Source organism: Sus scrofa, chromosome 14 (genome assembly GCF_054392235.1).
Source record: "Sus scrofa isolate SSC_HxYL_T2T_F1_AM1 chromosome 14, Sscrofa_HxYL_maternal_Yorkshire_Landrace_v2.0, whole genome shotgun sequence".
NCBI classification, from domain to species: domain Eukaryota; kingdom Metazoa; phylum Chordata; class Mammalia; order Artiodactyla; family Suidae; genus Sus; species Sus scrofa.
The window spans coordinates 68,641,704-68,664,185 of record NC_139396.1 but is presented as its reverse complement, the minus strand read 5'-3'; the positions used below and the strand labels follow the sequence as shown (position 1 = coordinate 68,664,185).

Below are 22,482 nucleotides of genomic sequence, written 5' to 3'. Positions count from 1 at the left end.
AGGAGGCGCTCATCATCAAATAAATATCCTAGACTCCCTATTGTGGGCCCTGTTTTCAGGCGTCTCTATTTTGGTGGGATCTTATAAGGCAGCCAGTTCATTGGTGATCTGGCAGGAAGCTTGTTTCGGAGCCCAAGCTGATCCCTAGCCCCGGAAATACTGGCAGTGCACGCGCGGAATTGGGAGACGGTCCCTAACACCACGTGACCGTTGCTTCTCAGCCAACCTCCCACTCCGGGCCTGCCGCAAGCGCTGCAAGGACTCGCCAAACCCGCACTTGTTAGCTTGCCCTGAGAAGCCCGAGTGGGGCGGAGCCTCCGCTCTGACGGTAAAGGAAGTCAGGAGTACACTTAGTGCCCTCAGCAAAAATGGCGGAAGATGCGGCCTGGGCCAATCAGGAGGCAAGCTGGCCATCCCGGCGCCGTGAGAAAGCGCTTAAGCAGCGGGCTGTTTTTGCACATGCGCCCCGCTTAGTAGCGGGTAAACGCTGGGCTCCTAAAGTGGAGGTTTGACTGAGGGACCGCGAAGAGCGAGGCGGAGGTCACTGACTGCTACTCCCCGTGCACTGAACATTGCTTTATTCATTGGGTTAATTTTCCTAACAGAGCGTTGTAAACCAAGGTCAGGATGTCCTGAAGAGTCTGACTGGGGCTCCCGCGCGGCCTCGGGCCATCCTGTCAGCGCCAGCCTTGCCCCTTCCTCCTCCATCTGCTTCGCCAGACCTCTCCCCAGGCTGGGCCAGGGTCTGGGTTTCTGAAGGGAGGGAATGCCCACGAGGGCCCAGGCGGGACCGCCTTCTCGGGTTCTGTGCAATCCAAGGCCTGGTGTTCGTTTGCAGAATGTGGGATTGAGTGGAGAGCTGTGATTGCCGCAAGGTCTGTTCCCCCCACCCCCACCCTGTCATTGTGGAAGGAGGAGCTGGGGGCCTGCGAGGCTCTCTGGCTGCCCCCAGCCCCTGGCTCTGCCCGGTGCTGGCCCGGCCTTTGGCCTCGTGCTGGGGCAGCAGCACCTACAGGCACAGGAACCCACTGCACCCACCGCAGGCCTCCCAGAGACGGGACCAGCAAGGCCTTGCTCTGGTCGGACACCCTGGGAGACTCAGAATGGGAAATGCCCTCACTGAGATCTACTGTATTGATCCCACTTGTCGCTTTTGTATGGGTGCTCACAGGAAGAGGTAATTTTAGAGAGGCTGGCAGCACTGAAAACGAGTGGAAGCTTCAGGACCACCTCAGCCTCCCTGGCCCTTCACGGAGCTGGGAATCCGTGGAGGCAACTTCCCTGGGCTTTGTTTGCATTGGAGGACAGTGGCTGGGTACCAAAGCTTATTGTCCCAGGAAGCTCTTGAGTCACTGACAATCATTAGTAATTAAAGATGTATCCAGTGGGACCCAGGGGTTGCTGATTTCCTCAAGGTGAGGGTGAGGCCTGCCTGTCTGTCCCTGAATGGGAAGATCTGTGCTGACTCAGGCCACCTCCTAAAACCTGGGAAAAGCCAAAAGATCCCAGCCTTGGTGATACAAAGTTCAGAAGAGCCTCAGACCCCCAAGATAACACTAGCAACCGGCTACCTTGCTACTCCTCACTATGATCTAGACTTACATGTTCTTCCAGAGGCAAGTTCTTACCCTGCAGCTGGCTTCCCTAAGTGTTAGGCCTCAATCTTTCCCCTTTTACCTGATTTCTTCCCTGCCACCCCATGGTCCTGCCCCCTGCTTCTTGTCTCAGCTGTCACTGGACAGGTGAAATTGGCATAGCTAACAAGACATATGCTATCACATATGCCCAGCCCTTGGGGACTCCTTAGTAATTTGAGAGGCAAAGAGAGCCACTCCAGCTACTCTCCCTCTTCCTAATTCTGAAATGAAGGCTTCCCAGATCCAGCCCTGAGGTCTTTTTTCTAGCCCAGTTTCTCTTTGGGCATGAGAGTGCTGGGAAAATGACTGCTGCAAGGGATAGAAACTGACAAGAAGACACTGAGGGAGCCAGGCCTGCTGTGGGAGGAGGCATTACTTTGGGGTGGCTTCCCCCAGCTGTTTCATCTTCTCTTCTGAGGCTTTGTCTGGAAGCAGGACCTCCACAGTGAAACTGACCTTCTTTGCATGAATGAAGCTGTAGGTGTTGTCAAACCGTAGGACATCTGCGAGGGGTAAAAAAACAAACACATTCAGGCAATTCTGACAGAGCTTAGTGACAGCGATTTTTTGTTGATGGAGCAAAGGCACTGTGACAGGTAATGAGGATGAAAGTGACATAACCAATGGTCCTTCACCTTCTGAAACCTAGTCTAGCTGTGTTACAAGATGTTTATGGAGAGAGGAGTTCCTGTTGTGGTTCAGTGGTTAATGAATCTGACTAGGAACCATGAGGTTGTGGGTTCAATCCCTGGCCTCCCTCAGTGGGTTAAGGATCCGGCGTTGCCATGAGCTGTGGTATAGGTCGCAGACAAGGCTCGGATCTGGCGTTGCTGTGGCTGTGGTGTAGGACAGCGGCTACAGCTCCGATTAGACCCCTAGCCTGGGAACCTCCATAGGCTGCAGGAGCGGCCCTAGAAAAGGCAAAAAGACCAAAAAATAAAAATAAAATAAAAATAAAAAGATGTTTATGGAGAGAAAACAATATAAGAACATGCCAAGGGCCAGATGAGTGTCAGAGACAGTCTGCAATAGCTTGAAAGGAGGGGGCCCCATAGACTAATGTCATGTGAAAGGCTTTTTAAAGAAGCTAGAGCTTAAACTGGGTCTTGAAAGGGGGATAGAATTAGTAGTAGCAGTGTTGTTATAATAATAATATAGTAGTAGTAAGACTATACTTTCAGGGACCATTTCTATAGTTTGTGACTAGAGAAGTTTCTCTGAACGTGTAGAGCGCCGGAAACCATGAGGAGGAGGCGTGGTGTTCTCTCCTGAGCATGAAGCCAGCAGTTGTTGTTGCTTCTGCAGCTGCCACTTGCCTTTGATGATCATTCTTCTCTCTCTTTGAGAGAGTAAGAGGGAGAACACCGTCTGAGTGGTTTTGTGATAAAAATAATAATAATAGTAGTAGTAACAATGGCTCTTTCTGTGTCTCAGCACTGGGTTGGCAATCTATATAGGCTGTTCACAGTAACTCTTAGGTTCAGCATTAGTCCTATTTTATATAAAAAGGAGGACGCTGTCACACAGTAAGAAAGGGATAGAGCTGGAATTACCCTCTGATCTCCATTGCTGCCTGACCTGGGCCCTGGAAAGTCCAGCCCTGTTCAGTTTCTGATGAAAGGTAAAATATGCAAACTTTCTGAACCAGGAATTTACCCCACAGAAAGATAAATGGAGATAGATGCTTAATGCACACCTGTTTGTAATAATAAAAGATGAGGAAAACTCAATGTTCAATGAAGAATGGCTTTAGAAGTATTTATTGCAATCCAGATGATGAAATACTATTCTATATAAAAAGAAAGAGGTAAGCTTCATAAGAAGTGACTAGAGAAAATGTTGACAATATATCCTTGGGCCAAAAAAAGGCAAGTTGCAGAAAGTTTGTAAATATTTTTGTTAATATATGTAAAATTTTTTGGCATTTTTACTTGATCTACCTACATTGACAAGTTTTAGTTTCAAAATTCTTTCAACTCTACACGGAATGACAGATATAATTCCTATGAATGTACATGTGTGGGTTCATGTCTTGTATATTATGAAAACATGTAATGCTTCTAACGGTATGGAAAATATGTGGTAGGATAATAGACAAGACCTGTTAGTGATTTCCTCTGGGGAGAGAAAATGGGCATGCAGTTGGCAGAGAAGGCTTCCGAGCCTTGGCTGAGAACTAGGCTGCTTTTAATCTAGCCCTTCTATTTTTTGGGGAAGTTGTTCTATTTCAGTCAAACACCCCTTTAAAAGAACACAGTGTGAACACAAAAACACTAGCTCCGCTCTTTCCCTATACAGTCTTCTCTCACTTTTCCCAGCCTCCAAAAAACAAAAACAAAAATCTGCGTCTTTAACCCTAAGACCTAATTTTTCCCCTTTACTGCCCCTGGATAAAATGCACAGTTTAGACTGAGGGCAGAAACCCCAACAATCCTTTCCTCATGGTGTGAAGTGAGGAAGGGTCAACAATTTTCTCTCTGTGCTGAGGTCTTTCAGGACTAGTGGTACCTCTGGAAAGAGAAAAGCTTCCTCTCTGCCCTGGATGACAGGGCCTTAGCAACCAGAGTCAGTGCTGGAGGAGAAGTCTTTGAGCTCCTTGGACCAAGCACTAGGAATGAGACTGCCTAGCATGACATTCTGCCCTCAGAAACAAGGAAGGGGCTGTTCTGTGGCCCAGGCCTGAGGGAAGTGGTTCATAAACTGCAGTGGTTCACTTTGACACTAACCATGTACTCAGAGGCTTGTAGAGCCCCCAGAGATCCTCTAGGCTAAGGTGCCTTCACTTTTGTTGGGGAACTGACCCCCTTGAGAATCTGATTAAAGCATAGAGTTTCAGACCCCACGGAGCTCATCAAGCAGTGTTTTCCAAGGGGAAAGTTACCATTCTAAAGAGAAGAGGTGCTGGGGGTAACGGGCCCTCTCATCTGTGTATTGGAGAAAACATGTATATTCTAAATTAGTGTCCTTTTATTTCTCTTTTACAGTCCAGAGAGAAGAGTATATTGACCTTTTTAGTCATGTGTAGGTGATTTATACTATCTATGAATTTCATTTCAGAATGGTAGAGACATTAGACACTATTATAAAAGGGAGGTGTTTGGTCTTTAAAAGTTAGAATCACTGCTCTGGGGAGTCACAGACCCCATATTAAGATCTGCTCTAGCTCACGCCCCTCATTTTAAGGAAAAAGAGAGCAAAATCTAATTATTTAGAGACACTTGCTCAAAACGCTACAGGCAAAGCTGGACTCAGAAGTTGGGTCTCCTGGCACCCAGCTGGGCCATGGAGCCTTCACACGTGCTTCAGCTCTTAGAGGCCACGATGTATGCTCTTGACAAAGTCCAGCTCTTTTTCTCTGAGTCCTTTTCTTCCCTAGCAGAACATTCTACACTCACAACCTCAGGAAATATTAGTTGGAAATAAAAAAAGTAGAATCAATTCACACTTTAATTCTCCTCTATAGGAACTGATTACACCTAGGCAAGGACCAGGACAGCCCCAAGGGTTCAAGGGCTCTCTCCTGGTAGGCTGGCACAGAGTTTTCATTTCTCCACGAGGTGATCATGTTCCACTTTGCAGGGGGTCACCTGGTTCCCCAAGGGCATCACCCTCCCACAAGTGAGCTTATAACCCAACACTGAGTTCTCACTGGGCTCACAGCTAACCTGAGTTAGCTGTGATTGGCCTAGGCAGCAGCCAATCCTACCTCATTGTCTTTACACCTGGGCAGGGGCATGGATGCTGTGACCTGATTCTGTGCCTCCCAAGAATGGACGATAAACAGCTCCCAGTCAAGACCCCAGGCAGATCAACATTCCACCCAGGAATATATTCGAGAGGAACAAACATTTGGGATTTGCAAGCATAAGCTTGATTATGTTAAAAAGTTCATGGACCTAGGTGGTACTACCTAGAGCTAGCGGGGAGTGCTGGGAAATGGGTTGGGCTCTGCTACTGAGCTTAGGGAAATGACCTCCCTGGTCTGGGACCCTGCTCTCTCCTCTGTCACATCAGGGATAGACATGATCATCTCAAGGGTAGTCTATGGCCAAGAGATCCTGCACCAGGACCCTACGATTCTCTTGTGTCTCTGTCTCTTGATGTCTTTGCACGATGCTCTGTGGGAAAGATAACATCCCCTCTCTATGCCTCAGCTTCCCCTGTCCTTCAAAAAAGAAATTCAAGGGAGTTCCCTTCATAGATCAGCGGTTAACGAGCCCGACTAGGATCCATGAGGATGTAGGTTCGATCTCTGGCCTCACTCAGTGGGTTAAGGATCCGATGTTGCCGTGAGCTGTGATGTAGGTCACCGATGTGCCTTGGATCCCAAGTTGCTGTGGCTGTGGCGTAGGCCAGCAACTGTAGCTCCGATTCCACCTCTAGCCTGGGAACTCCCATATGCCGCAGGTGTGGCCCTGAAAAAAGCAAAAAGAAAAAAAAGAAATTCAAGCTTAGATGTACAAAATGCTTTATGCTTCAAGGATGACAGTGTCTGGGCTGGTGCTCAGCCTTGTTCATGATGAAGCACACACACAGTATACGCCTTCTCCCTCAAGACCTGGCAGCTTACTAACAAGAATACTTCTCTGGGGAACCAGAGCATCTGTGAGGAGGAGGTGGTTGAGACTGAAGGTTGCCTGGGCTGTGGGGGAGGGCGCAGGATCTGAAGCTGGGGCAATGGTGTGGCCAAGTACGGAGGCCGAGACATCTGTAGAGCTAGTTCAGATCTCCAGGCAGTGTTGCTGTGGTAATGGGGTGAAGGGCTTCTCCATCTCTGGCACTAGCTCCCAATGGCCCTTCTCCCCCAGGTCTTGCCCTAATAATAATAACAATGGCGGCCACAGTGCACTGAGTGCTGCACAGACCTCATCAGGTTTCATCATCAGTTTTCCCTGTGAGGTAGAGAACTTGATCCCCATTGTAGCAATCAGGAAGCTGAAGCTTAGGGAGGCTAAGTCACTTGCCTAAGGACTAATCAGTGGTCAAGTCCATCTCAGCTCAACAACAAAGCCCTTGCTGTAACTGATTTTCCATGCATGGCCCCTTGGCTCAAATAGGAAGAAAACTGGAGATTTGATGGGGGTTGTGTGTGTGTGTGTGGTTTTTCCACTTATAAAGGTAGCACCTGTTCTTTGTAAAGTGAGCTATATTTGTAGAACCAGTATAAAAAAAAATGAAAGCCCTCTCTATAAGCTTCCTCCCACCCAAGAGATAACCACTGTTGGTGTTAGCATAGAGTCCCCAGAATCCTTTTTTACTTTTTTTTTTTAAACCAAAGTGAGTATATACCATATACGCTGTGTCTAAGGCTTTAATTTTTTTAAAACATATATCAGACCTTTTGCATGTCAGTTTATTCTCTTTAGTGGATATACTGTATTCCATTGTATGGCTGGACCATAACTTATTTAACAAGACCTTCTTAAGGCCATTTAGTTTATTGCCAGTTTCCCAAGCTGTCCCAAGGATGTTCCCAAGGTACATCCATGTACCTATATCTTTGTGTCTTTGTGTAAATATTTCTGTAGGATAGATTTTCAGAGGTAGAATTGCTGAGTCAAAGGGAATTTTAATCGATATTGCAAAGCTAAGTGAGGCTGAAGACCTTTTCAAATGCCTATTTGCCATTCTTATTCCTCTTGGATCAACTTCATCTTCTGTTCCTATTTTTTGATCAACTCGGAGATGAGCGTAGCTCAGCGGAATCAAGGCTGGGCTTGTCAGCACTTTGCTCACCCTGTGATCCCTACACCTCCTCAACCAGTTCTGCCCCTGTCATATGGGGAGGGGACTCTGCTAGGAACTGTCTGACAGCCATGGTCCCAGTTAGACCTGGACCAGAGAGCAGACATTCTAAATCCCTGTGATCACCTAGCACTGTGACTCACCTATACCTGGGAGCATCAGGTCAGAGTCCTGCCCTGCTGTTAACCAGCTAGGTCACCCTGAGCCTGTCATCTCACCTCCTCAGGCCTAGGTTTCCTCACCTATGCAAGGAAAGGTTGAACTGATGGAACTCTACTTCTAGTTCTCACAGTCTGAGAGTCTAAATCCCACAGCTAGGGCAGGGGCTTCTAGCCATGACAAAGCTACTTACAGATGCCAGGATTGCTGCAGGTGAGGGTCCCGTCCTCAGGGACCAGGTGGGCATTGTACCTCTGGCTGGCCAGCACCTCTGTCATCTCCCCGGCCCGCTGCCGTTCTCCCATCTTGGTCTTCAGGAAAATCCCAAAACCGATGTCTGAACCATCTGACATGAATTGCCACCTGCATGGGATACCCACCAATTTAGATGTGATTCCATCTGCACATGCCCAATCTGGGGCCCTGCTACCAGGATTTCTTCCATGCCAGTCCACCCACTGGTACCTGGGTCTCCTGAAAAGGTCTAGAACCCCACCTGAGGACGCAGCCTGGGAAGAGGATCTCATATTCCACTTGGTGAGAGGAGCCCCGGGAAATCTGTACACTGTGCTCATAGTGCTGTTTCACCTGGTCTCGCACGTAATACTTCTTGGGGATGTCACCTCCATAATTGATCTAGAAGCAGAGCACAGACTGAGCTGGACTGTGCATTGGAGTCAGGCGTCCCTGGTCACCTCTGGTCCCTGGCAGCCCATACCTTGGATTTACACTTGGGGTCTCCATCAGGGTCAGTCATGGTACCCCCATACTCCACAGGCACCTGGTCAGGGCTGATATATTTCAGTAAAACCTCCTTCCAGTTTGCTAGCAGGAGAGGGAAGGAAGGAGAAAAAAGAATCACCGCTAGGCAGGATTTCATCACAGCCCCTGGCAATCTACACAGAAGAGGCGGAAAAGCCTGTTGGCACACACACACAAAACACAGGGGGTTTGAGAGGATCCATCACCCAGAGGACTGCCTGGCTCTGGAGCGGGAAGCAGGAGACCTGGGGTCCTGTCCCCATTGCCACTGGCCAGCTGAGTGACGGGAGGCAAATCACTTCTTTCTCAGCCTAAGTCCTCCAGCCCTGTAAGGTTATTCTGGGAGTGAAGTGAACTAAGGACTTGAGAGGGTGTTTATTATAAACTTTAAAGTGCCCTTCCCATTTAAGAGTGTATTATAACTCCCAGGAAGAGGATGCAAACATCTGAAGTACAAGCAGGAGGAACAAAAGAGTGAAGGGCATTCCACGCAGAGGGAACAGTCCCTGGGGCAGGCAGGAGCACCTGCATCTATGTGATCTGCCCTGTTAGACTGAGCGTGAGGATGTGACCATGCATCTGGTCCCCCACTGTCACCTACTGTGCCCAGTCGTGACTTACTGTGTGAATGCAACACCGCAGAGCGACCCCTTAAAGATATTCCCTTGGCTTAATCCCAGCCACAGTGTCACTTTTGCTCTTGTTTTTCAGGCTTTTTGGTTACCAGTGGTTTGGCTTTTTTAAATTCCTGTATTTTTTTTTTTTTTTTAATAACCAGCCCTTTCCCGGCTAGGAGAAAGTTTGCCTCAAGTGCAACCAATGCTGAGATCCACTTCTTTGCCATTCCAGATTCCTAAACAAGTGTCAGCCATGGTCAATATTTTGTTACTGGAAACTTTTCCCTGCTGACTATGTACCACCCAGCATCTTCTGTGGCTGGTGCTGCCTGGAAACCCACAGGGATGGCCCAGGGTCTCCCAGCCCTCAGATTTCTAGGAACCTGTGACCATGCAACTCGAGGGACATTGCCAGTGGTCTCGGGGTGCTTTAATCTGTGCTAACCTCCAATGACCAGCCCAGAGTGAATTTCTTCCCTCCTCTATTGAAGATCCTGTTCTGCCTCAGCCTGAGGCAGGTTTGGTTGAAAAGGTTTCAGGTGTGGGTGGGGGAACAGACTGAACGGCCTCCACAGCTCCGCTGCCAGGAAACCAAACCAGCTCGTGCCCATGGTGGGTGGCAGCTGCAGGAAAGCCAAAAATCATCAGATCCTTTTGCTCAGATTTTGTGTTTCTTCCCCCAGCTTTAGCTGGAGGGTTGGAATGAGGCCAGGAGGATTCTTCCCATCCTACAGAGGAAGGAACTGAGGCAACAAGGACAGAACTTGCTGCTGCTAGAGCCAGGACCAGCACCCGGAAGTTCTGTGCTTTCCAGACTGCCTTGAACCACTCCCAGGGCTCAGTACACGTTTGGAAAACCTCCACTTTCAATATGGTGCCTGAAGGTGAACACTGAGAAACTTTCAGAATTCCCTACCCCTCAGTTCAACTTCATAGGTGGCACTGAGCCATCCACGGGCCAGTCCCACTCTACCTTTCTAGGCTTTTCTCCAGCCACTCCACATCACACTCCAGCAAAACTCAATTCCTGCCTGTCCCTGTTGGACTTGATTCCTGGGCATCTTCCTTGCTGGCCTTCTCTTGTCACCTGATGTTCTCCTGCTCCCCTGCCTAGCCAATCCCTATCGACCTGCTTCCCCACCAATCTTACCATTCAGTTCTTGATCTCCCTGGTGGGCTTCTCTTTTCTCTGCTTTTGAGCCTGGATATTCCCCCAGGCTTCAGCCTCGGTTCTATGAGTCTTATCTCCTCTAGAGGTTTCAGCCTCTGCCTCTTTATCTGATAAACCCCAAATCTCCAGACTGGAGTTTGCCCCAAAACTTCAGGCTCAAGGACCCCCAACATCTGTCCATCTCACAGACCCCGTCAAACTCAAGTTCAAGCTTATCCTTCTGGTTGTATTATTCCCCAGTTGAACTAACTGCACCAGAGTGACTGCAATACTCAGTCACTCATGCCAGACACGAGGGAGCCATTCTAGACTTCTCCTCCTCCCTTCCTACATCCAGTCAACTGAGTTCTGCTGTTCCACTTCCTACAGAAGCCTGGAATCCATCCTCTCTCTAGCCCATCCACCCTTGCCCCAGCTCAGCCTGGCAATACCTGGTGCGTGGACTGTGGCCGCAGTGTGCAAACTACTATCTGCCCTTCACAATCAGCTGAGAATCAGATTCTGGTAGCCTCTGGCTCAGGGGCTGTAGAGTCACGTTCCAGCTCCCCAGCACAGTGCCCTGGATTCTCTGCCACCGGCTCCTGGCTCCCATCTCTTGCCACATCCCGCAGTACGCTCTACAACTGCCTGTGCCACGGTATGTAAGGGCTCTGCTCAATGTGCTTCTTATTGCCCAACAGCTTCCTGCCTCACTTCATTGGCTGCCTTATTCATTCTGTAGCTGGCAGCTGAGGGAGGCGTCACCCCCTCCCCAGGTCAGGCTGGGGGAGGGTGGAGGGAGGGCACCCCCACTGTGTAGCCTCTCTTATATGTAACATCTCACACTGATCTACATCTGTTTGTGTCTCCCTTCCCCAAGAGGCCACAAGCTCTTTAAGGGACTCTGTATTACCTTTGCGGCCTTGGCACTTAATCCAGGGTCAGGCACACAGCAGGTGACCATGCATACCTGTCCCCAGCTGAAAACTAAGTCTGCTCCTGTGACCATGGCCCCCTCTCCATGCCTTTTCTAGTTTGTGTCCCAGCTTTCTCTCTAAAGATCTCTCTCCTGTTTCACTGCAAGCTCCCTGAGGACAAGGACTGGCATTTCACTCATCTTTGAATTTCCTCCAGAGTGTCTGAGAGAAAGAGTTCTTATGAAAACCTGAAGACCCTGGCCCAGCCCCACCCTGCTCCTGGGTCCCGATGCTACTAAACCAGCAGAGGGAGCTTTTGCCTTGGTGGGTCTGTCTGCTCCTTCAACACCACTCCACCCGCAGCAGAGCCACAGCCATGCGGGGCAGGGAAGGGGAGTCTGGGATACTCACCCCCCAGGACATTGATCTTCTTACGAGTATCCTCACTCAGGAAGGGTTTGATGAGGTTATAGGCTACAGGAAACAGCTTGGGGGCTAGAACAGAGAGGAGGCCATGTGAGGCCGGGAGCAGTGCCCACTTTGTTCCTGAGAGTGTCCCCACAGCCCCCAGGGATCGGGCTGCATGCTCCCTAGTGCCATGGAGCCCACAAGGCAGCCTGGGTGTGAGGCCCGGCTTCCCCATCTGTGCAGTGGGAATGGTCTTCCCAGCTCAGCTGGCTGACAGCTCAAATGCAAAAAGCTGTGTGAATCATAAAGCAGCCTGCGGGAGTTCCCATCGTGGCTCAGTGGTTAACGAATCCGACTAGGAACCATGAGGTTGTGGGTTTGATTCCTGGGCTCACTCAGTGGGTTAAGGATCTGGTGTTGCCGTGACCTGTGGTGTAGGTCGCAGATGTGGCTCAGATCCCACGTTGCTGTGGCTCTGGCATAGGCCAGTGGCTACAGCTCCGATTGGACCACCAGCCTGGGAACCTCCATTTGCCGTGGGTGTGGCCCTAGAAAAAACAAAAAAAGACAATAAATAAATAAATAAAAATAAAGCAGCCTGTGAACACGTCCTAAGACACCCTCCCAGAGCTCCCATTGTGGCGCAGCGGAAACAATCCAACTAGAATCCATGAGGATGCAGGTTCGATCCCTGGCCTCACTCAGTGGGTCGGGGATCGGGCATTTCCATGAGCTTTTGGCTCAGATCCCACGTTGTTGTGGCTGTGGCATAGACCAGCAGCTATAGCCCCAATTTTACCTCTACCCTGAGAACTTTCACATGCCGCAGGTGTGGCCTTAAAAAACAAAAACAAAAAACAAAAAACAAAAAAAACCCAACCCCTCTCCACTTTGGCTCATTCTGTCTTACTCTCTTGAATCTGTCCAGTAATATTTTTGGCCCCTGTTTCCCATTTGGCGTCATCACAGGTAGTTCCCAACTTACCTTTAACAACAAAAAGACGCTTCAGTGTCTCAGGATAATTTTCCTCAAACATGCAGAGAAACTATAGAAAGAAAATCACTGAATCCAGCGGGCTCAGAACTCTGTGCCAGGGAGAGGGGCTCAGCTTCCCGCTCCCCCCGCCCCACAAAGGGCCTCCTAGGAGAGGAGCCCCTCCGCCACCCCGCCCTGGCCTGCACCTCTCCATAGGCCTCCACAGCTGGCTTCCAGAGATGCTTAAGGCCAAGCCCCTCGCAGTCGTAAATCAGGGTGACAGTCTCTATCTTCTTCCCTGTCTGGGGGGGGACAGAGGAGCAGACAGTCACATCAGGCTGCCCCCACCCTGCAGAAGCCCACCAGGCTTCAGGGAAAATGCTAATTGTACCTCATGCCCATACTGCAACCAGATCAACCAAATCCGGGCAGGGCATATCTTAGATTTTCCAAATTGAGATAATTACCCCAGGTCGGAATTATGGCCTAGACAAGTCACTCTTCCTGTCTAGACCTCTGTGTTCTCATCCAGTAAACAACTGAGTGGACCCAGACTACACCTGAGATCCCTTCTGTACTGTAGTCTGACCCACAGCTCCCCGCTTTTCTGTACCCCATGTAGCCACTCGTCTTGTAGGCACAGATGCTCTCTGTCCAACCTAAGTCCTTAAGGTGTGTCCTCGTCTAATGCTTCCCTGCATCCCCAGTCCAGCAGGGCCTCTCCACACAGGAGGCTCCCTGTGAATGTGGATGACACTGTTGAAATGTCCCCAAATGTATCACATCGTTTCCCAGGATCTTTCCAACTGCCAAAGAGGAAGGAAAGAGAGGATTGTAGGGGCCTCAGGCTTGCTCTCCAGCCTTTGTTCAGTAAGAGAATCAGCTGTCCTCATCTCTGAGTTCAAAGCTAGGGAAGCACAGAATCTGAGCTCATAGACACCAGCGGCACCCAAATACCTGCCCAACAATAGGGTGGCCCCAGACAAAGACCCCACTGGCGACCAGATACAGGAGAGAAATAACAGTAATGTAGTCTGTTTTTTATGAAGCTGAATTTTATTCAATTTAAAGGACTGCCTTTTATTCTGAGATCATGCCGCCCCTATAGTTTTGGGGTTAATTATGACAATAATGGATGATATGTTTTTTTCTAAAACCTTACTTGGACAAATTAAAATTTGGCAACATAGGTCAGGCCCTAAAACTGAAATTTCACTGGTCTGGGAAATCCAAAATGTCTGGGCCTTGGCCCTGAAGCTGTGCTTAAAGTTCTGTGTGACATCCCAGCTTCTACCCAAATGCCTCCACTCTAAGTGACTCCTCTTCCTCCGTGCCAGTCCACTCACCTTTTCGGTCTGGCAGGCACACTCCCTCTGAATCAGCTCGCAGTCCCGCATCTTGGTCCTGAGCAGGTCCTGTTTGGTGGCTGAGAGGAGCAGACCCTTGGCATCCAGAGGTCCAATGACATCATACCAGACGGGACAGCCGTCCAGGTCATAGCCACACAGGCCCCCTGACAGATACTGCTGGATCACCTGAGCCAAGACAGAGAGGGAGCCCCTGGTCAGCAGGCCCAGGGCAGCCACACCCTCCCTGTGTCCATCTAGGACCTTCCCTTGGATTCGTCCTCCCGTGGATGCCAATGGATACCCACTCTGGGAACCAAGAGGGCTCACACGGCATTGTCAGACCTTTTCTTTGAGAGTCCCTGACCCGTGGACCCAGGACACAGATTATGGGCCTAACAGACCTAACCTAGGAGTGTGGGGGGGGGTCACCTGTCCTCACCTCTGGAGGCTGCCAGTTCAAGATGTTGTCGATGTCCTTCTGCTTTCGGAACTCCACATGCTGCAAACATACAATCAGAGCTCTCAAAAAGCGGAGTCAGGGAGTTCCCATCGTGGCGCAGTGGAGGCAAATCTGACTAGGAACCATGAGGTTGTGGGTTCGATCCTTGGCCTCACTCAGCAGGTCAAGGATCTGGCATTGCCGTGAGCTGGGGTGTAGGTCACAGACATGGTTCGGATCTGGTGTTGCTGTGGCTGTGGCATAGGCCGGCGGTTACAACTTTGATTAGACCCCTAGCCTGGGAACCTCCATATGCCGTGGGTGCAGCCCTAAAAAGACAAAAAAAGACCAAAAAAAAAAAAAAAAGGCAGGGTTAGGAGTTCCCTGGTGGCCTAATGATTAAGGATAAGGCATGGTCACTGCTGTGACTTGGATTCAGTCCCTGGCCTGGGAACTTCTACATGCTGGGGGTGCAGTGTCCCCCCCCCACACCAAAAAAAAAGTAGGGCCAGTCCTTAATAGGCATCGAGCAATGGGTGACAGCATGCATCTCCAGACCACAGGTAAGTCATGAGAAGGCAACCAGCAGGAACAGAAAAGAAGGAACTGCCTCTTGCAGAGATCTCAGCAAAACAGCTTATAATTCTTGGCTGGCCAAAACTATGAAAGCTCTGTGTTTCCAGGGAAGGAAATGCACTTTGCTCCAAAGGATAAGGCAGTAGGGGTCAGCTAATACTCAGATGTCTCACATAAGCCACAGGCTATGATCAGGTGGAAAGAGGTGGACAAAAGTCCAAGCATGGTGTGACTCTCATGGGCGGGAATGGAGACAACAGTAGGATTTGGAGCCAAAAGGGTCTCACCTTCCGGAGCATGGCCTCGGACTTCTGCAGGTCGAAGCTCCTTGCTGTAACAGGGAAACATGGTCAGGGTTAGGCCAGCAGCCCAGGCACCAGGGACGGCGAGATTTCCCTGCTGCAGTGCTGGGGCCCCAGCTGACTCTCAGATAACCCCTCATGCAGAAGCTAAGAGGAGGATGTCCACCAAGGGCTTCAGGGGTAGCACAGCCCCTGGGCTTGCAGGGAGGGCAGGTCAAGGTTCAGGACAGATGGGGGCAGCGCTGCAAGTTCAGGGTCAAAAAATTTTACCCGATTGAAGGCAATCAGGTGAAGGGTCTTATCTCCACTCAGGGAAAGTGAACCCTGGACCCCCTTATCATTTAGCCTTCTCCTTCCACAAAGGTACTCTCCTCAGCTAAAATTCGGTCCTGAGAGCTTGACCCGAGGTTCAAAGATGAACACAGCTACCCTGTAATCTGGAGCAGGGCCAGCACAACATCCCAGTAGGACGGAGGGGTGACGTGCCTCCAGTCAACCCTGCCAATGTCCCCAGAGGACCCACGCATACCCTAGGAGACAGAGAAGGCCCTCCTCTTCCCAAGGTCTCTGGAAAGTCTAGGAATTAGAGTTCACCTGGGCCAACTCCATTTTAGGCACAAACCCCAGCCTGCTCTCCTGCTCCAGCTTGAACACAAAGACCTTCCTGCCCACCCAGGCCACCTGCTCCCAGACAATCCAAGCTGCCATCTGCCCTCAGCCCACATTGTTGTACTGGGCAGAGACCCTCTCCAGGAGGGGGTGGGGGGTGCTTCCTCAGCCACATGACAGCCTTTCCAACCCTGGAAAATTCTGTGCTGCTACTATCCCCTGCTACCATGCTGCCCATCCATGGATCCTTTCACCATCTTTCGCAGCTTGGTTTCAAGTCCATCAGCTTCCCTTTGGATGTCTTCCAGTTGGCCAGTGCCCCTCTGGAAGTGGGTGGTCCAGAGCACGGGTGTTGTCTCCCCTTCTCCAATTAAGCCTGAGAAGTTTCTTGGCAACAGCCACACCCTTAACTCAGGGAAGCTTACAGTCAGCTGAAACCTCCAAATCCTCTTCACCTGTGCTGCTGTGAAGCCTCTGCCCCATGTGCTGTGAGGTGATTTTCCGGATCTAACCCTATCAGGTTTCATCCTGCTGTGGTTAGGTGCATTTCAATCCTTTAAAGAGTTTCTGAGATCCAGAGGCTGGCCAGTTTTGCCATCTGACCTATGAACTGTCCCTCCCAGCTGTGCGTCCTCTGTGGCTCCGACCTTCATCCAGATTTGCTGACAGCCCTGGAACCTGGGCCAGACAGGCTGCCCTGTGAACTGTCACTGGTCCCTTCATCACTGCTCTCCAGGAGTGGCTGAGCACATTCCCTGACTCTGCTGTCATGAAATCCAATCGACTCTCCTGCACCCAAAGGGTGCATCAGGAGAGGGGACCAATGCCATGCCCGTCATGGGTGCTAGACACACATCTGAGGAAACGAGCAGCCTCCCTTTCTGGGAAGTTCTGACAGGCGTCCATCACACGCCATCCTGGCAGCAGGGGCAGCTTTCAGAGGAATATCACCTGGGCTTGCATCAGAGCCCTTCCACCTTCTCCCTGTTTAACCTTGGACAAGACACCGCGCATCTCTGGCCTGATCATCCACTGAGCTGGAGACACTCGGAAAATGTGAGGTGCCACACCATCATGATGGGGGAGCCCAGCTGGACCTGAAGGTGGGAATCCTCTGGGGGGAGGCCACCCTGAACTGTTAGGAGTCCTCTTCCTCGGAAGCAGGGGTGCTCGTGAACCGTGAGCGCCTTCTCTCTGGGAGGCTCTCTTATCCGCTAGGGTCCCACATCCAGGTCTTTGAGGACACTCCCCAAGTTACCACTGCCCCGGGCAGTACCGGCCTGATGCCTCCCCCCAGGCCTGCTGAGTCAGGCCTGCCAGAGCTCCTGCCACCCTGGGCGGGGGCAGCCCAAAGAGTGGCTCAGGGCACTGCCAGAGAAGCTGGCCTGGGAGCGGCTGGCCTGGGTCCTCAGTCCTGGAAAACAAGGAGTTTCAGACCTGCCCAGCTGAGCTCACAGGGTTTCCACCAGCTCATTGTTCTATCTTCCATCTGACCCTCCTCGCTGGGGTGCCGAGAGCTCAGCCCCAGTTTGATCATCTGGCAGTGGAGATCTGTGTGCCTGCTTCGGGGCCTGGGGGCCAGCAGAAAACTGAGCCTATGTTGGGGGGAAGAGGGAATGGGAGGAACCCAGAGCTTGCTCACACCCAGGTCACAGAAAGATATGTGGCTGGCATGAGCCTTGCAAATGTTTCCTGTAGAATGAAAAGGAGAAAAAGAAAGGGAGGAAAGGAGGGAGGGGAAAAGAAAACGCAAAGAAAAGAAAAGCCCTAATTGAAATTCACAGTAGAGTCTGACCAGGCCTGAGCTCCTACCCAGAGAAATGTGAGGCACAAATAAAGTACAGAGGAGATACTTCCTCTGTTTGAAGAGGCAGAGCTTGGCTTCAGGGGGCAGCTGTGGAGAGGATGCTGGCCTGGGAATGAGCAGCCCTAGGTTGCTGCCCTGATTCTGCCTCCTACTCTCTGTGTGCCTTTAGGTAAGCACCCGCCCCTCTCTGAGCATCAGTTTTCTCATCTAGCAAATTAGGATGACCACACTCTCTTCTATATTCCTACAAAATAGGGGAGGTTATCCCAGGTCTAGGGAGTTGGGGTGCCTGGGAAACCATCAGGGCCCTAGGCTGCCCTTCTCTGAGATAAAAGAAAGATGCGATGCTATTCAATTCAACATCTCTCTGAAACCACACTTCCCTCACTTAACGGGAGCTGGGTGGTTTGTTTGATCATCTGGCAACTGGCCCTTTAATGCAGCCCTGTCTTTCCACTCTCCCCACCCACCCCCTTCTAGCAACAGCTCTTCAGTAAAGGCTGGGCCAAAGTATCCTCCAGCTGTGGAATGACCCCACTGCCTCCCCCTTGCTGCCCCTCCACCCTCTCTGAGTAGGAGGAGGGGGGTGGTTCACAGCTTTTTTGGAGGAAAAGGGCAAGTGGCACTTTCAGAGGCACACAGGGGCCTGTGTAGGTGCCCGTGAGCAGCCTCTCAAGAGTATGCCAGCTCTGTTCAGTTTCTGGACAGAAAAGGAAAACACATCTCTTCACTTGTCCCAAGACTCCTAGGGTCTGCGTGTGTGTGTCTGTGTCTATAAAGAAATAATTGGCCCTGACCTGCCCTTTAATGTTTTGGTCTGTGCTTCTAGATCAATACTGAATCTCTGCTAATCTACCAGAGAGGAATTTCTCTATCATTTCTATGTCTGGCAAAAAAAAAAAAAAAAAAAAAAAAAAAAAAAAAAAAAAAAAAAAAAGTTTTTATAAAGAAAAGTGTGTTACAAGAACCAAAGAGGGTGGCACATGACTTGAATCACAGGTAAGGAGAAGGAAGACAGGAAGGGAAAGATTTCAGGAGCTGGAACATGGGGTTGAGTTTGACCTGGATGCTAGTAGAAATCACACTCACAGCATCGTCCTGTCCCATCTTGCAACAGCCAGGACACCCTGTCTCATCCTGCTCTCCCAGAGAAGAGCCCAGAACAGATGCTGACCCCTGGCCCAGGTGCCTGAGCTAGGCCAGGGCAGAGCTGGAGTAGAACTTGGGGTTCTGGAGCCAGATAGTGACTTGAGGGGAGTTTTGTTAACCAGGTCAGGCTGAACACCCCACTCCTGCGTTCCCTGTGCACTCTGCCCCTCCTTCAAGCTGCCGGCTGGTGACAGGTGGCCTGCCATCCCAATAGGCCACAGAGGGGGGCTACCTCTCCCAGGGGCCAAGATTCTCGTTCTAAACTTGGCTCTGCCTCTAACTTCCCACAAGCCCGGGGTCTTTCTCAGCTTTTCCTCAACCTGTTTCCCCACACCTATTAACACAGTGGATTTTTCAAGTGGATGGAAAGGGTACTGGGCTGGGAGTCAGCTGACCTGGGCTCTAGTCCTCTCTCTGCCTGCAGCTCAACACTGTGTGACCTGGGACAAGTTACTTCACCTCTCTGAGCCTCAGTGTCATCATCTATCCCAATAGGAGGGTGGAGGTTTTACAATTGCCAAGAACCCTTTTGGTTCTAAAGGTTGATTATGCCAGAATCTGAGCTTGCCAGGGGCAGGGTTTCCAGGGGCTGCCACTCTGTCACCCAGAACAAGCCCCTGCCCCAGCCTCCCACAGCCCCTCTTCCCTCACCTCGGAGCCAGCGCAGGAGAAAATGATCATCTGGATTTGGCAGGGTGGGCAGCACATCCTGGACATTCTCCCGAAACTGTAGGGACAGGGAGCTGGGTGAGTGGCAGGTCCCACCCTGGCCACCCTCTGTCCGGAACTCTCCCCAGGGGCCTTTGCTGGACCCCTGCTCAACATGGGTCAACTCTACAGACACTGGGTGAGCATCTGGGTGGCACGGGACACTCTGTCATGCTGGTGGGAGCTGGTAGCAGGAGAAAGGAAGGGAGTAAGATCCTGCCCCTGCTGAGCCATGCACACTTACACACCCCACTGTGGTGGGTGGGCAGACATGTCCCCAGCTAACTGCAACAGTAGGCACTCTGGGACATGCCAAAGTAAAAGCTTCAGTTGTTTTTTGTTTTGTTTTGTTTTGTCTTTTTGTCATTTCTTGGGCTGCTTCCACAGCATATGGAGGTTCCCAGGCTAGGGGTCTAATCGAAGCTGTATCTGCCAGCCTACACCAGAGCCACAGAAACCCAGGATCCGAGCTGCATCTGCAACCTACACCACAGCTCACGGCAATGCCGGATCCTTAACCCACTGAGCAAGGCCAGGGATTGAACCCGCAACCTCATGGTTCCTAGTCGGATTCGTTAACCACTGAGCCACGACGGGAACTCCAAGCTTCAGCTTTTTGGTCAGTTTACATGTGCCCAGCACCAAACTTGGCACTTACTCCTCACTCAGAGTCCCTAGAGGTCTTATCGCTCCCATTTTACAGATGAAAGAATCAGAGCTCAGAGAGGACAAGTAACACGTCCAAGGTGAAATAGCTAGTAATTAGCAGAGCTGGGATGCAAACCCAGGTCTGTCCCAGGCCATGCGTGCACTCTTTCCACTGTGGTCTTCTGCCCCCTTAGTGATGGAATGATGAGCAATGTGGCCGGGGAGCAGAAAAGAAGAGTTTGATTCTGACTGGGGCCGAGAAGAAGGTGGTCTCATATGACTTCATATAAAAAATCGTATTTATATGAAGGACCCCAAAGGCAGCAGGTGGGGCCAAGAGGGCAATTCAGATGGAGGGAAGGGTTCTAGCCAAAAGCCATGAAGGGGAAAAGTGCAGAGAGTGCCAAACAAGAGAGGTGAACAGTGACCCCAATGATGGCTACACCCACCTGCAACTGCTCACTAGCTGTGCCCTCCCCAAGCTTCCTGCTCCCAGCCACTCACCTTTCTGTAGTCACTGACCTACAGGGCAGCCAAAGACCCAACCAATGAGGACCCGCCACCTCTGCCCCTTGCCTAGGTCAGCCTGGGACTCAGACCATCCCATCCCCCAAACACCTCCCAAACCCCCAGGGAAACTGGCCCGAAGCCACCCTTTACCAAGGACCCTACCCAGCCCCTGATTTCTAGTTTAATCACCACCTAATCCCTTCTCTGTCTGACTTCCCCAGCAGGTCAGCAGTAAAACTTGAAACCTCCCTATCCAGCCTCCCTGGGATGGGGAGGCCCAGCCTGGGGCAAAGCCCATGCAGTGCTGGTGCCTCTGCCCCACTGCTCTAGCAGGAGACACCTGCCCCTCCACTTTCTGAGCAATGGAAAACTGCCCGACTGTGGAGCCTCCAAACCTTGAGACCAGACTAAATCGGCTCCAGTTCAGAAAACAAACAACCTCCCCTCTCTGCAAGGACAGGAGAGGAGATCCAGGTGGCAGTGGCAGGGAGAGGGTCCGGCTCTGAAACTGCTGTCCCTTCTCTGCCCAGGCGCCAAGGTAAAGCTGGGCTTACCTCCTTGTCTTCTGATGAGTATCAGCCCAAGTCCCCAGCCAGGGAAAGGCCCGGGTTGCACGACAGAGGAGAGCTGGTCTCAGTTCAAACTAACCCCAACCCTGTGAGTCATCGGTAGGATCCCAGGCACTTGAAAATGCTCCCATCCACATCATCTGGTCCAATCTCTTCAATTCATTTCCTCAGGGAGTGATCAGAGAAGGGCCGGTTTTGCCCAAGGTCGCAGAGAGACTTGGTGAAAGAGCAGGAGCCATCCAAGTCTCCTAAGAAGCCCTCGGAGCCCTTTATCTCATGCCACTGCCCCTGCTAGAGGAAAACCTCCCAGAAGTAGGAGGAAACCTGGGGCCCTGCCCCTGCCACCGGGCCCGGCTGCCACTCACGAGAATGAACGTTGCCTTTGTGCCCTCAGCTGCCGTGGGCTTTCCTAGCAAACACTTCTTCCCAGGTGGCAGCGCCAAGGTCTCGCTCCGGGCTAGGGCCGGGGCGGCCAAACTTCACTCAGGGCCCCTTCACCGGGCGGAGGGAAGTGGGGGCCGCGGGTAGCTCGGTGCAGCGGCTGCTGGTCCCTCCGCAGTCCGCCGCGGACTGGCGGTCGCCCCCCACCCAGCCCCTTCCCAGCCCTCTGCCTCCCGGGAACGAGGCCACCGCCCGGAGCGGGGCCAGACCAAGGTGAGGGCTCACCTTGGCCAGTGCCTCCTTCTGCTTGGGGCTTAGATCGCCCACTCTGCCGCTCATCGTGGCTCAGGCTCCGGCGCGGCAGTTGCGGCAGCTGATGGAGCACGGACTCGTTCTCCGCCGGAGTAAAGTCCCAGCCTTTTGCCGGCCGCGGGTGGCGGCCAAGCCCCGCCTCTTAAAGGATCCTAAGAGGAGGAGTAGGCAGAGATGCGCTGGGCCCAGGAGCATGTGCAAGGGCCCCCTTCGCCCTCCTGAAGGGGAGACCTGGGCGGGAGGCCGGAGGGGTGCCACCGAGGCCGAGGCCAGTGGACAGTAGCAGAACAGGATGTCTGGGTTCCAGTCCCAAATTTACCCTTAGCTCACAGTGTGACCTTGGCAGAGACACCTGAGCTCTCTGGGCCTTAGTGTTCCCACCTAGGTGCTAACTAATGAGCTCTTCTCAGATTAGGTCCTCACGATGCAGGACCTCTCCCCGCAACGCAACACGGGAGAGAGTTTGCCTGGTGCATCTGAGGGATCAAGTTCCCCAGGGTATAGCCATCACCTGCCTCCAGGACAGTGGTATTGACCTTCTCTCTCTGGGACCCTTGCCCTCCTCCTGTCCTGCAATGAATTGTGGACCACTTCTGCTAACTCAGCTTGTGTTAACAGCCTTTCCCCTCCACCTGTGAGGCAGGCAGGCTGAGGGGGTCAGGAAGCACAGACCCCCATCTCTCCACCCAGTGCCCTGTCCTCTGCTTCTGACCTTCTCAGCTCTCCCATAGAGGCTCCTAAGGTGCTAGCAC

At 51.6% G+C, this 22,482-nt stretch overlaps 1 protein-coding gene and 1 non-coding gene across 6 annotated transcripts; one reads left to right on the top strand and one right to left on the bottom strand.

Annotated features, from left to right (window-relative positions):
* Positions 1-561: 561 nt before the first annotated feature.
* SEC14L2 (SEC14 like lipid binding 2) lies at positions 562-21,813 on the bottom strand. 5 transcript variants are annotated; one of them, XM_005670808.3, is made up of 12 exons: positions 21,704-21,813; positions 19,254-19,329; positions 15,023-15,066; positions 14,160-14,219; positions 13,718-13,906; positions 12,578-12,673; positions 12,381-12,441; positions 11,399-11,482; positions 8,260-8,366; positions 8,038-8,177; positions 7,735-7,904; positions 562-2,140 (listed from the first exon to the last, which is right to left on the bottom strand). In XM_005670808.3, exons 1-12 carry the CDS (start codon positions 21,755-21,757, stop codon positions 2,010-2,012), a joined length of 1,212 nt encoding a protein of 403 aa, XP_005670865.2. In that variant the 5' UTR covers positions 21,758-21,813; the 3' UTR covers positions 562-2,009. The 5 variants fall into 5 exon arrangements, with proteins under 5 accessions (XP_005670865.2, XP_013838501.2, XP_005670872.2 ...); XM_013983047.3 differs by lacking the exon at positions 19,254-19,329 and having other exon boundaries at positions 21,023-21,813; XM_005670815.4 differs by lacking the exon at positions 19,254-19,329.
* LOC146396642 (small nucleolar RNA U3) lies at positions 2,803-3,014 on the top strand. The gene has a single exon (XR_014828594.1). It is a non-coding gene; the product is annotated as a small nucleolar RNA U3 (small nucleolar RNA).
* Positions 21,814-22,482: the final 669 nt, after the last annotated feature.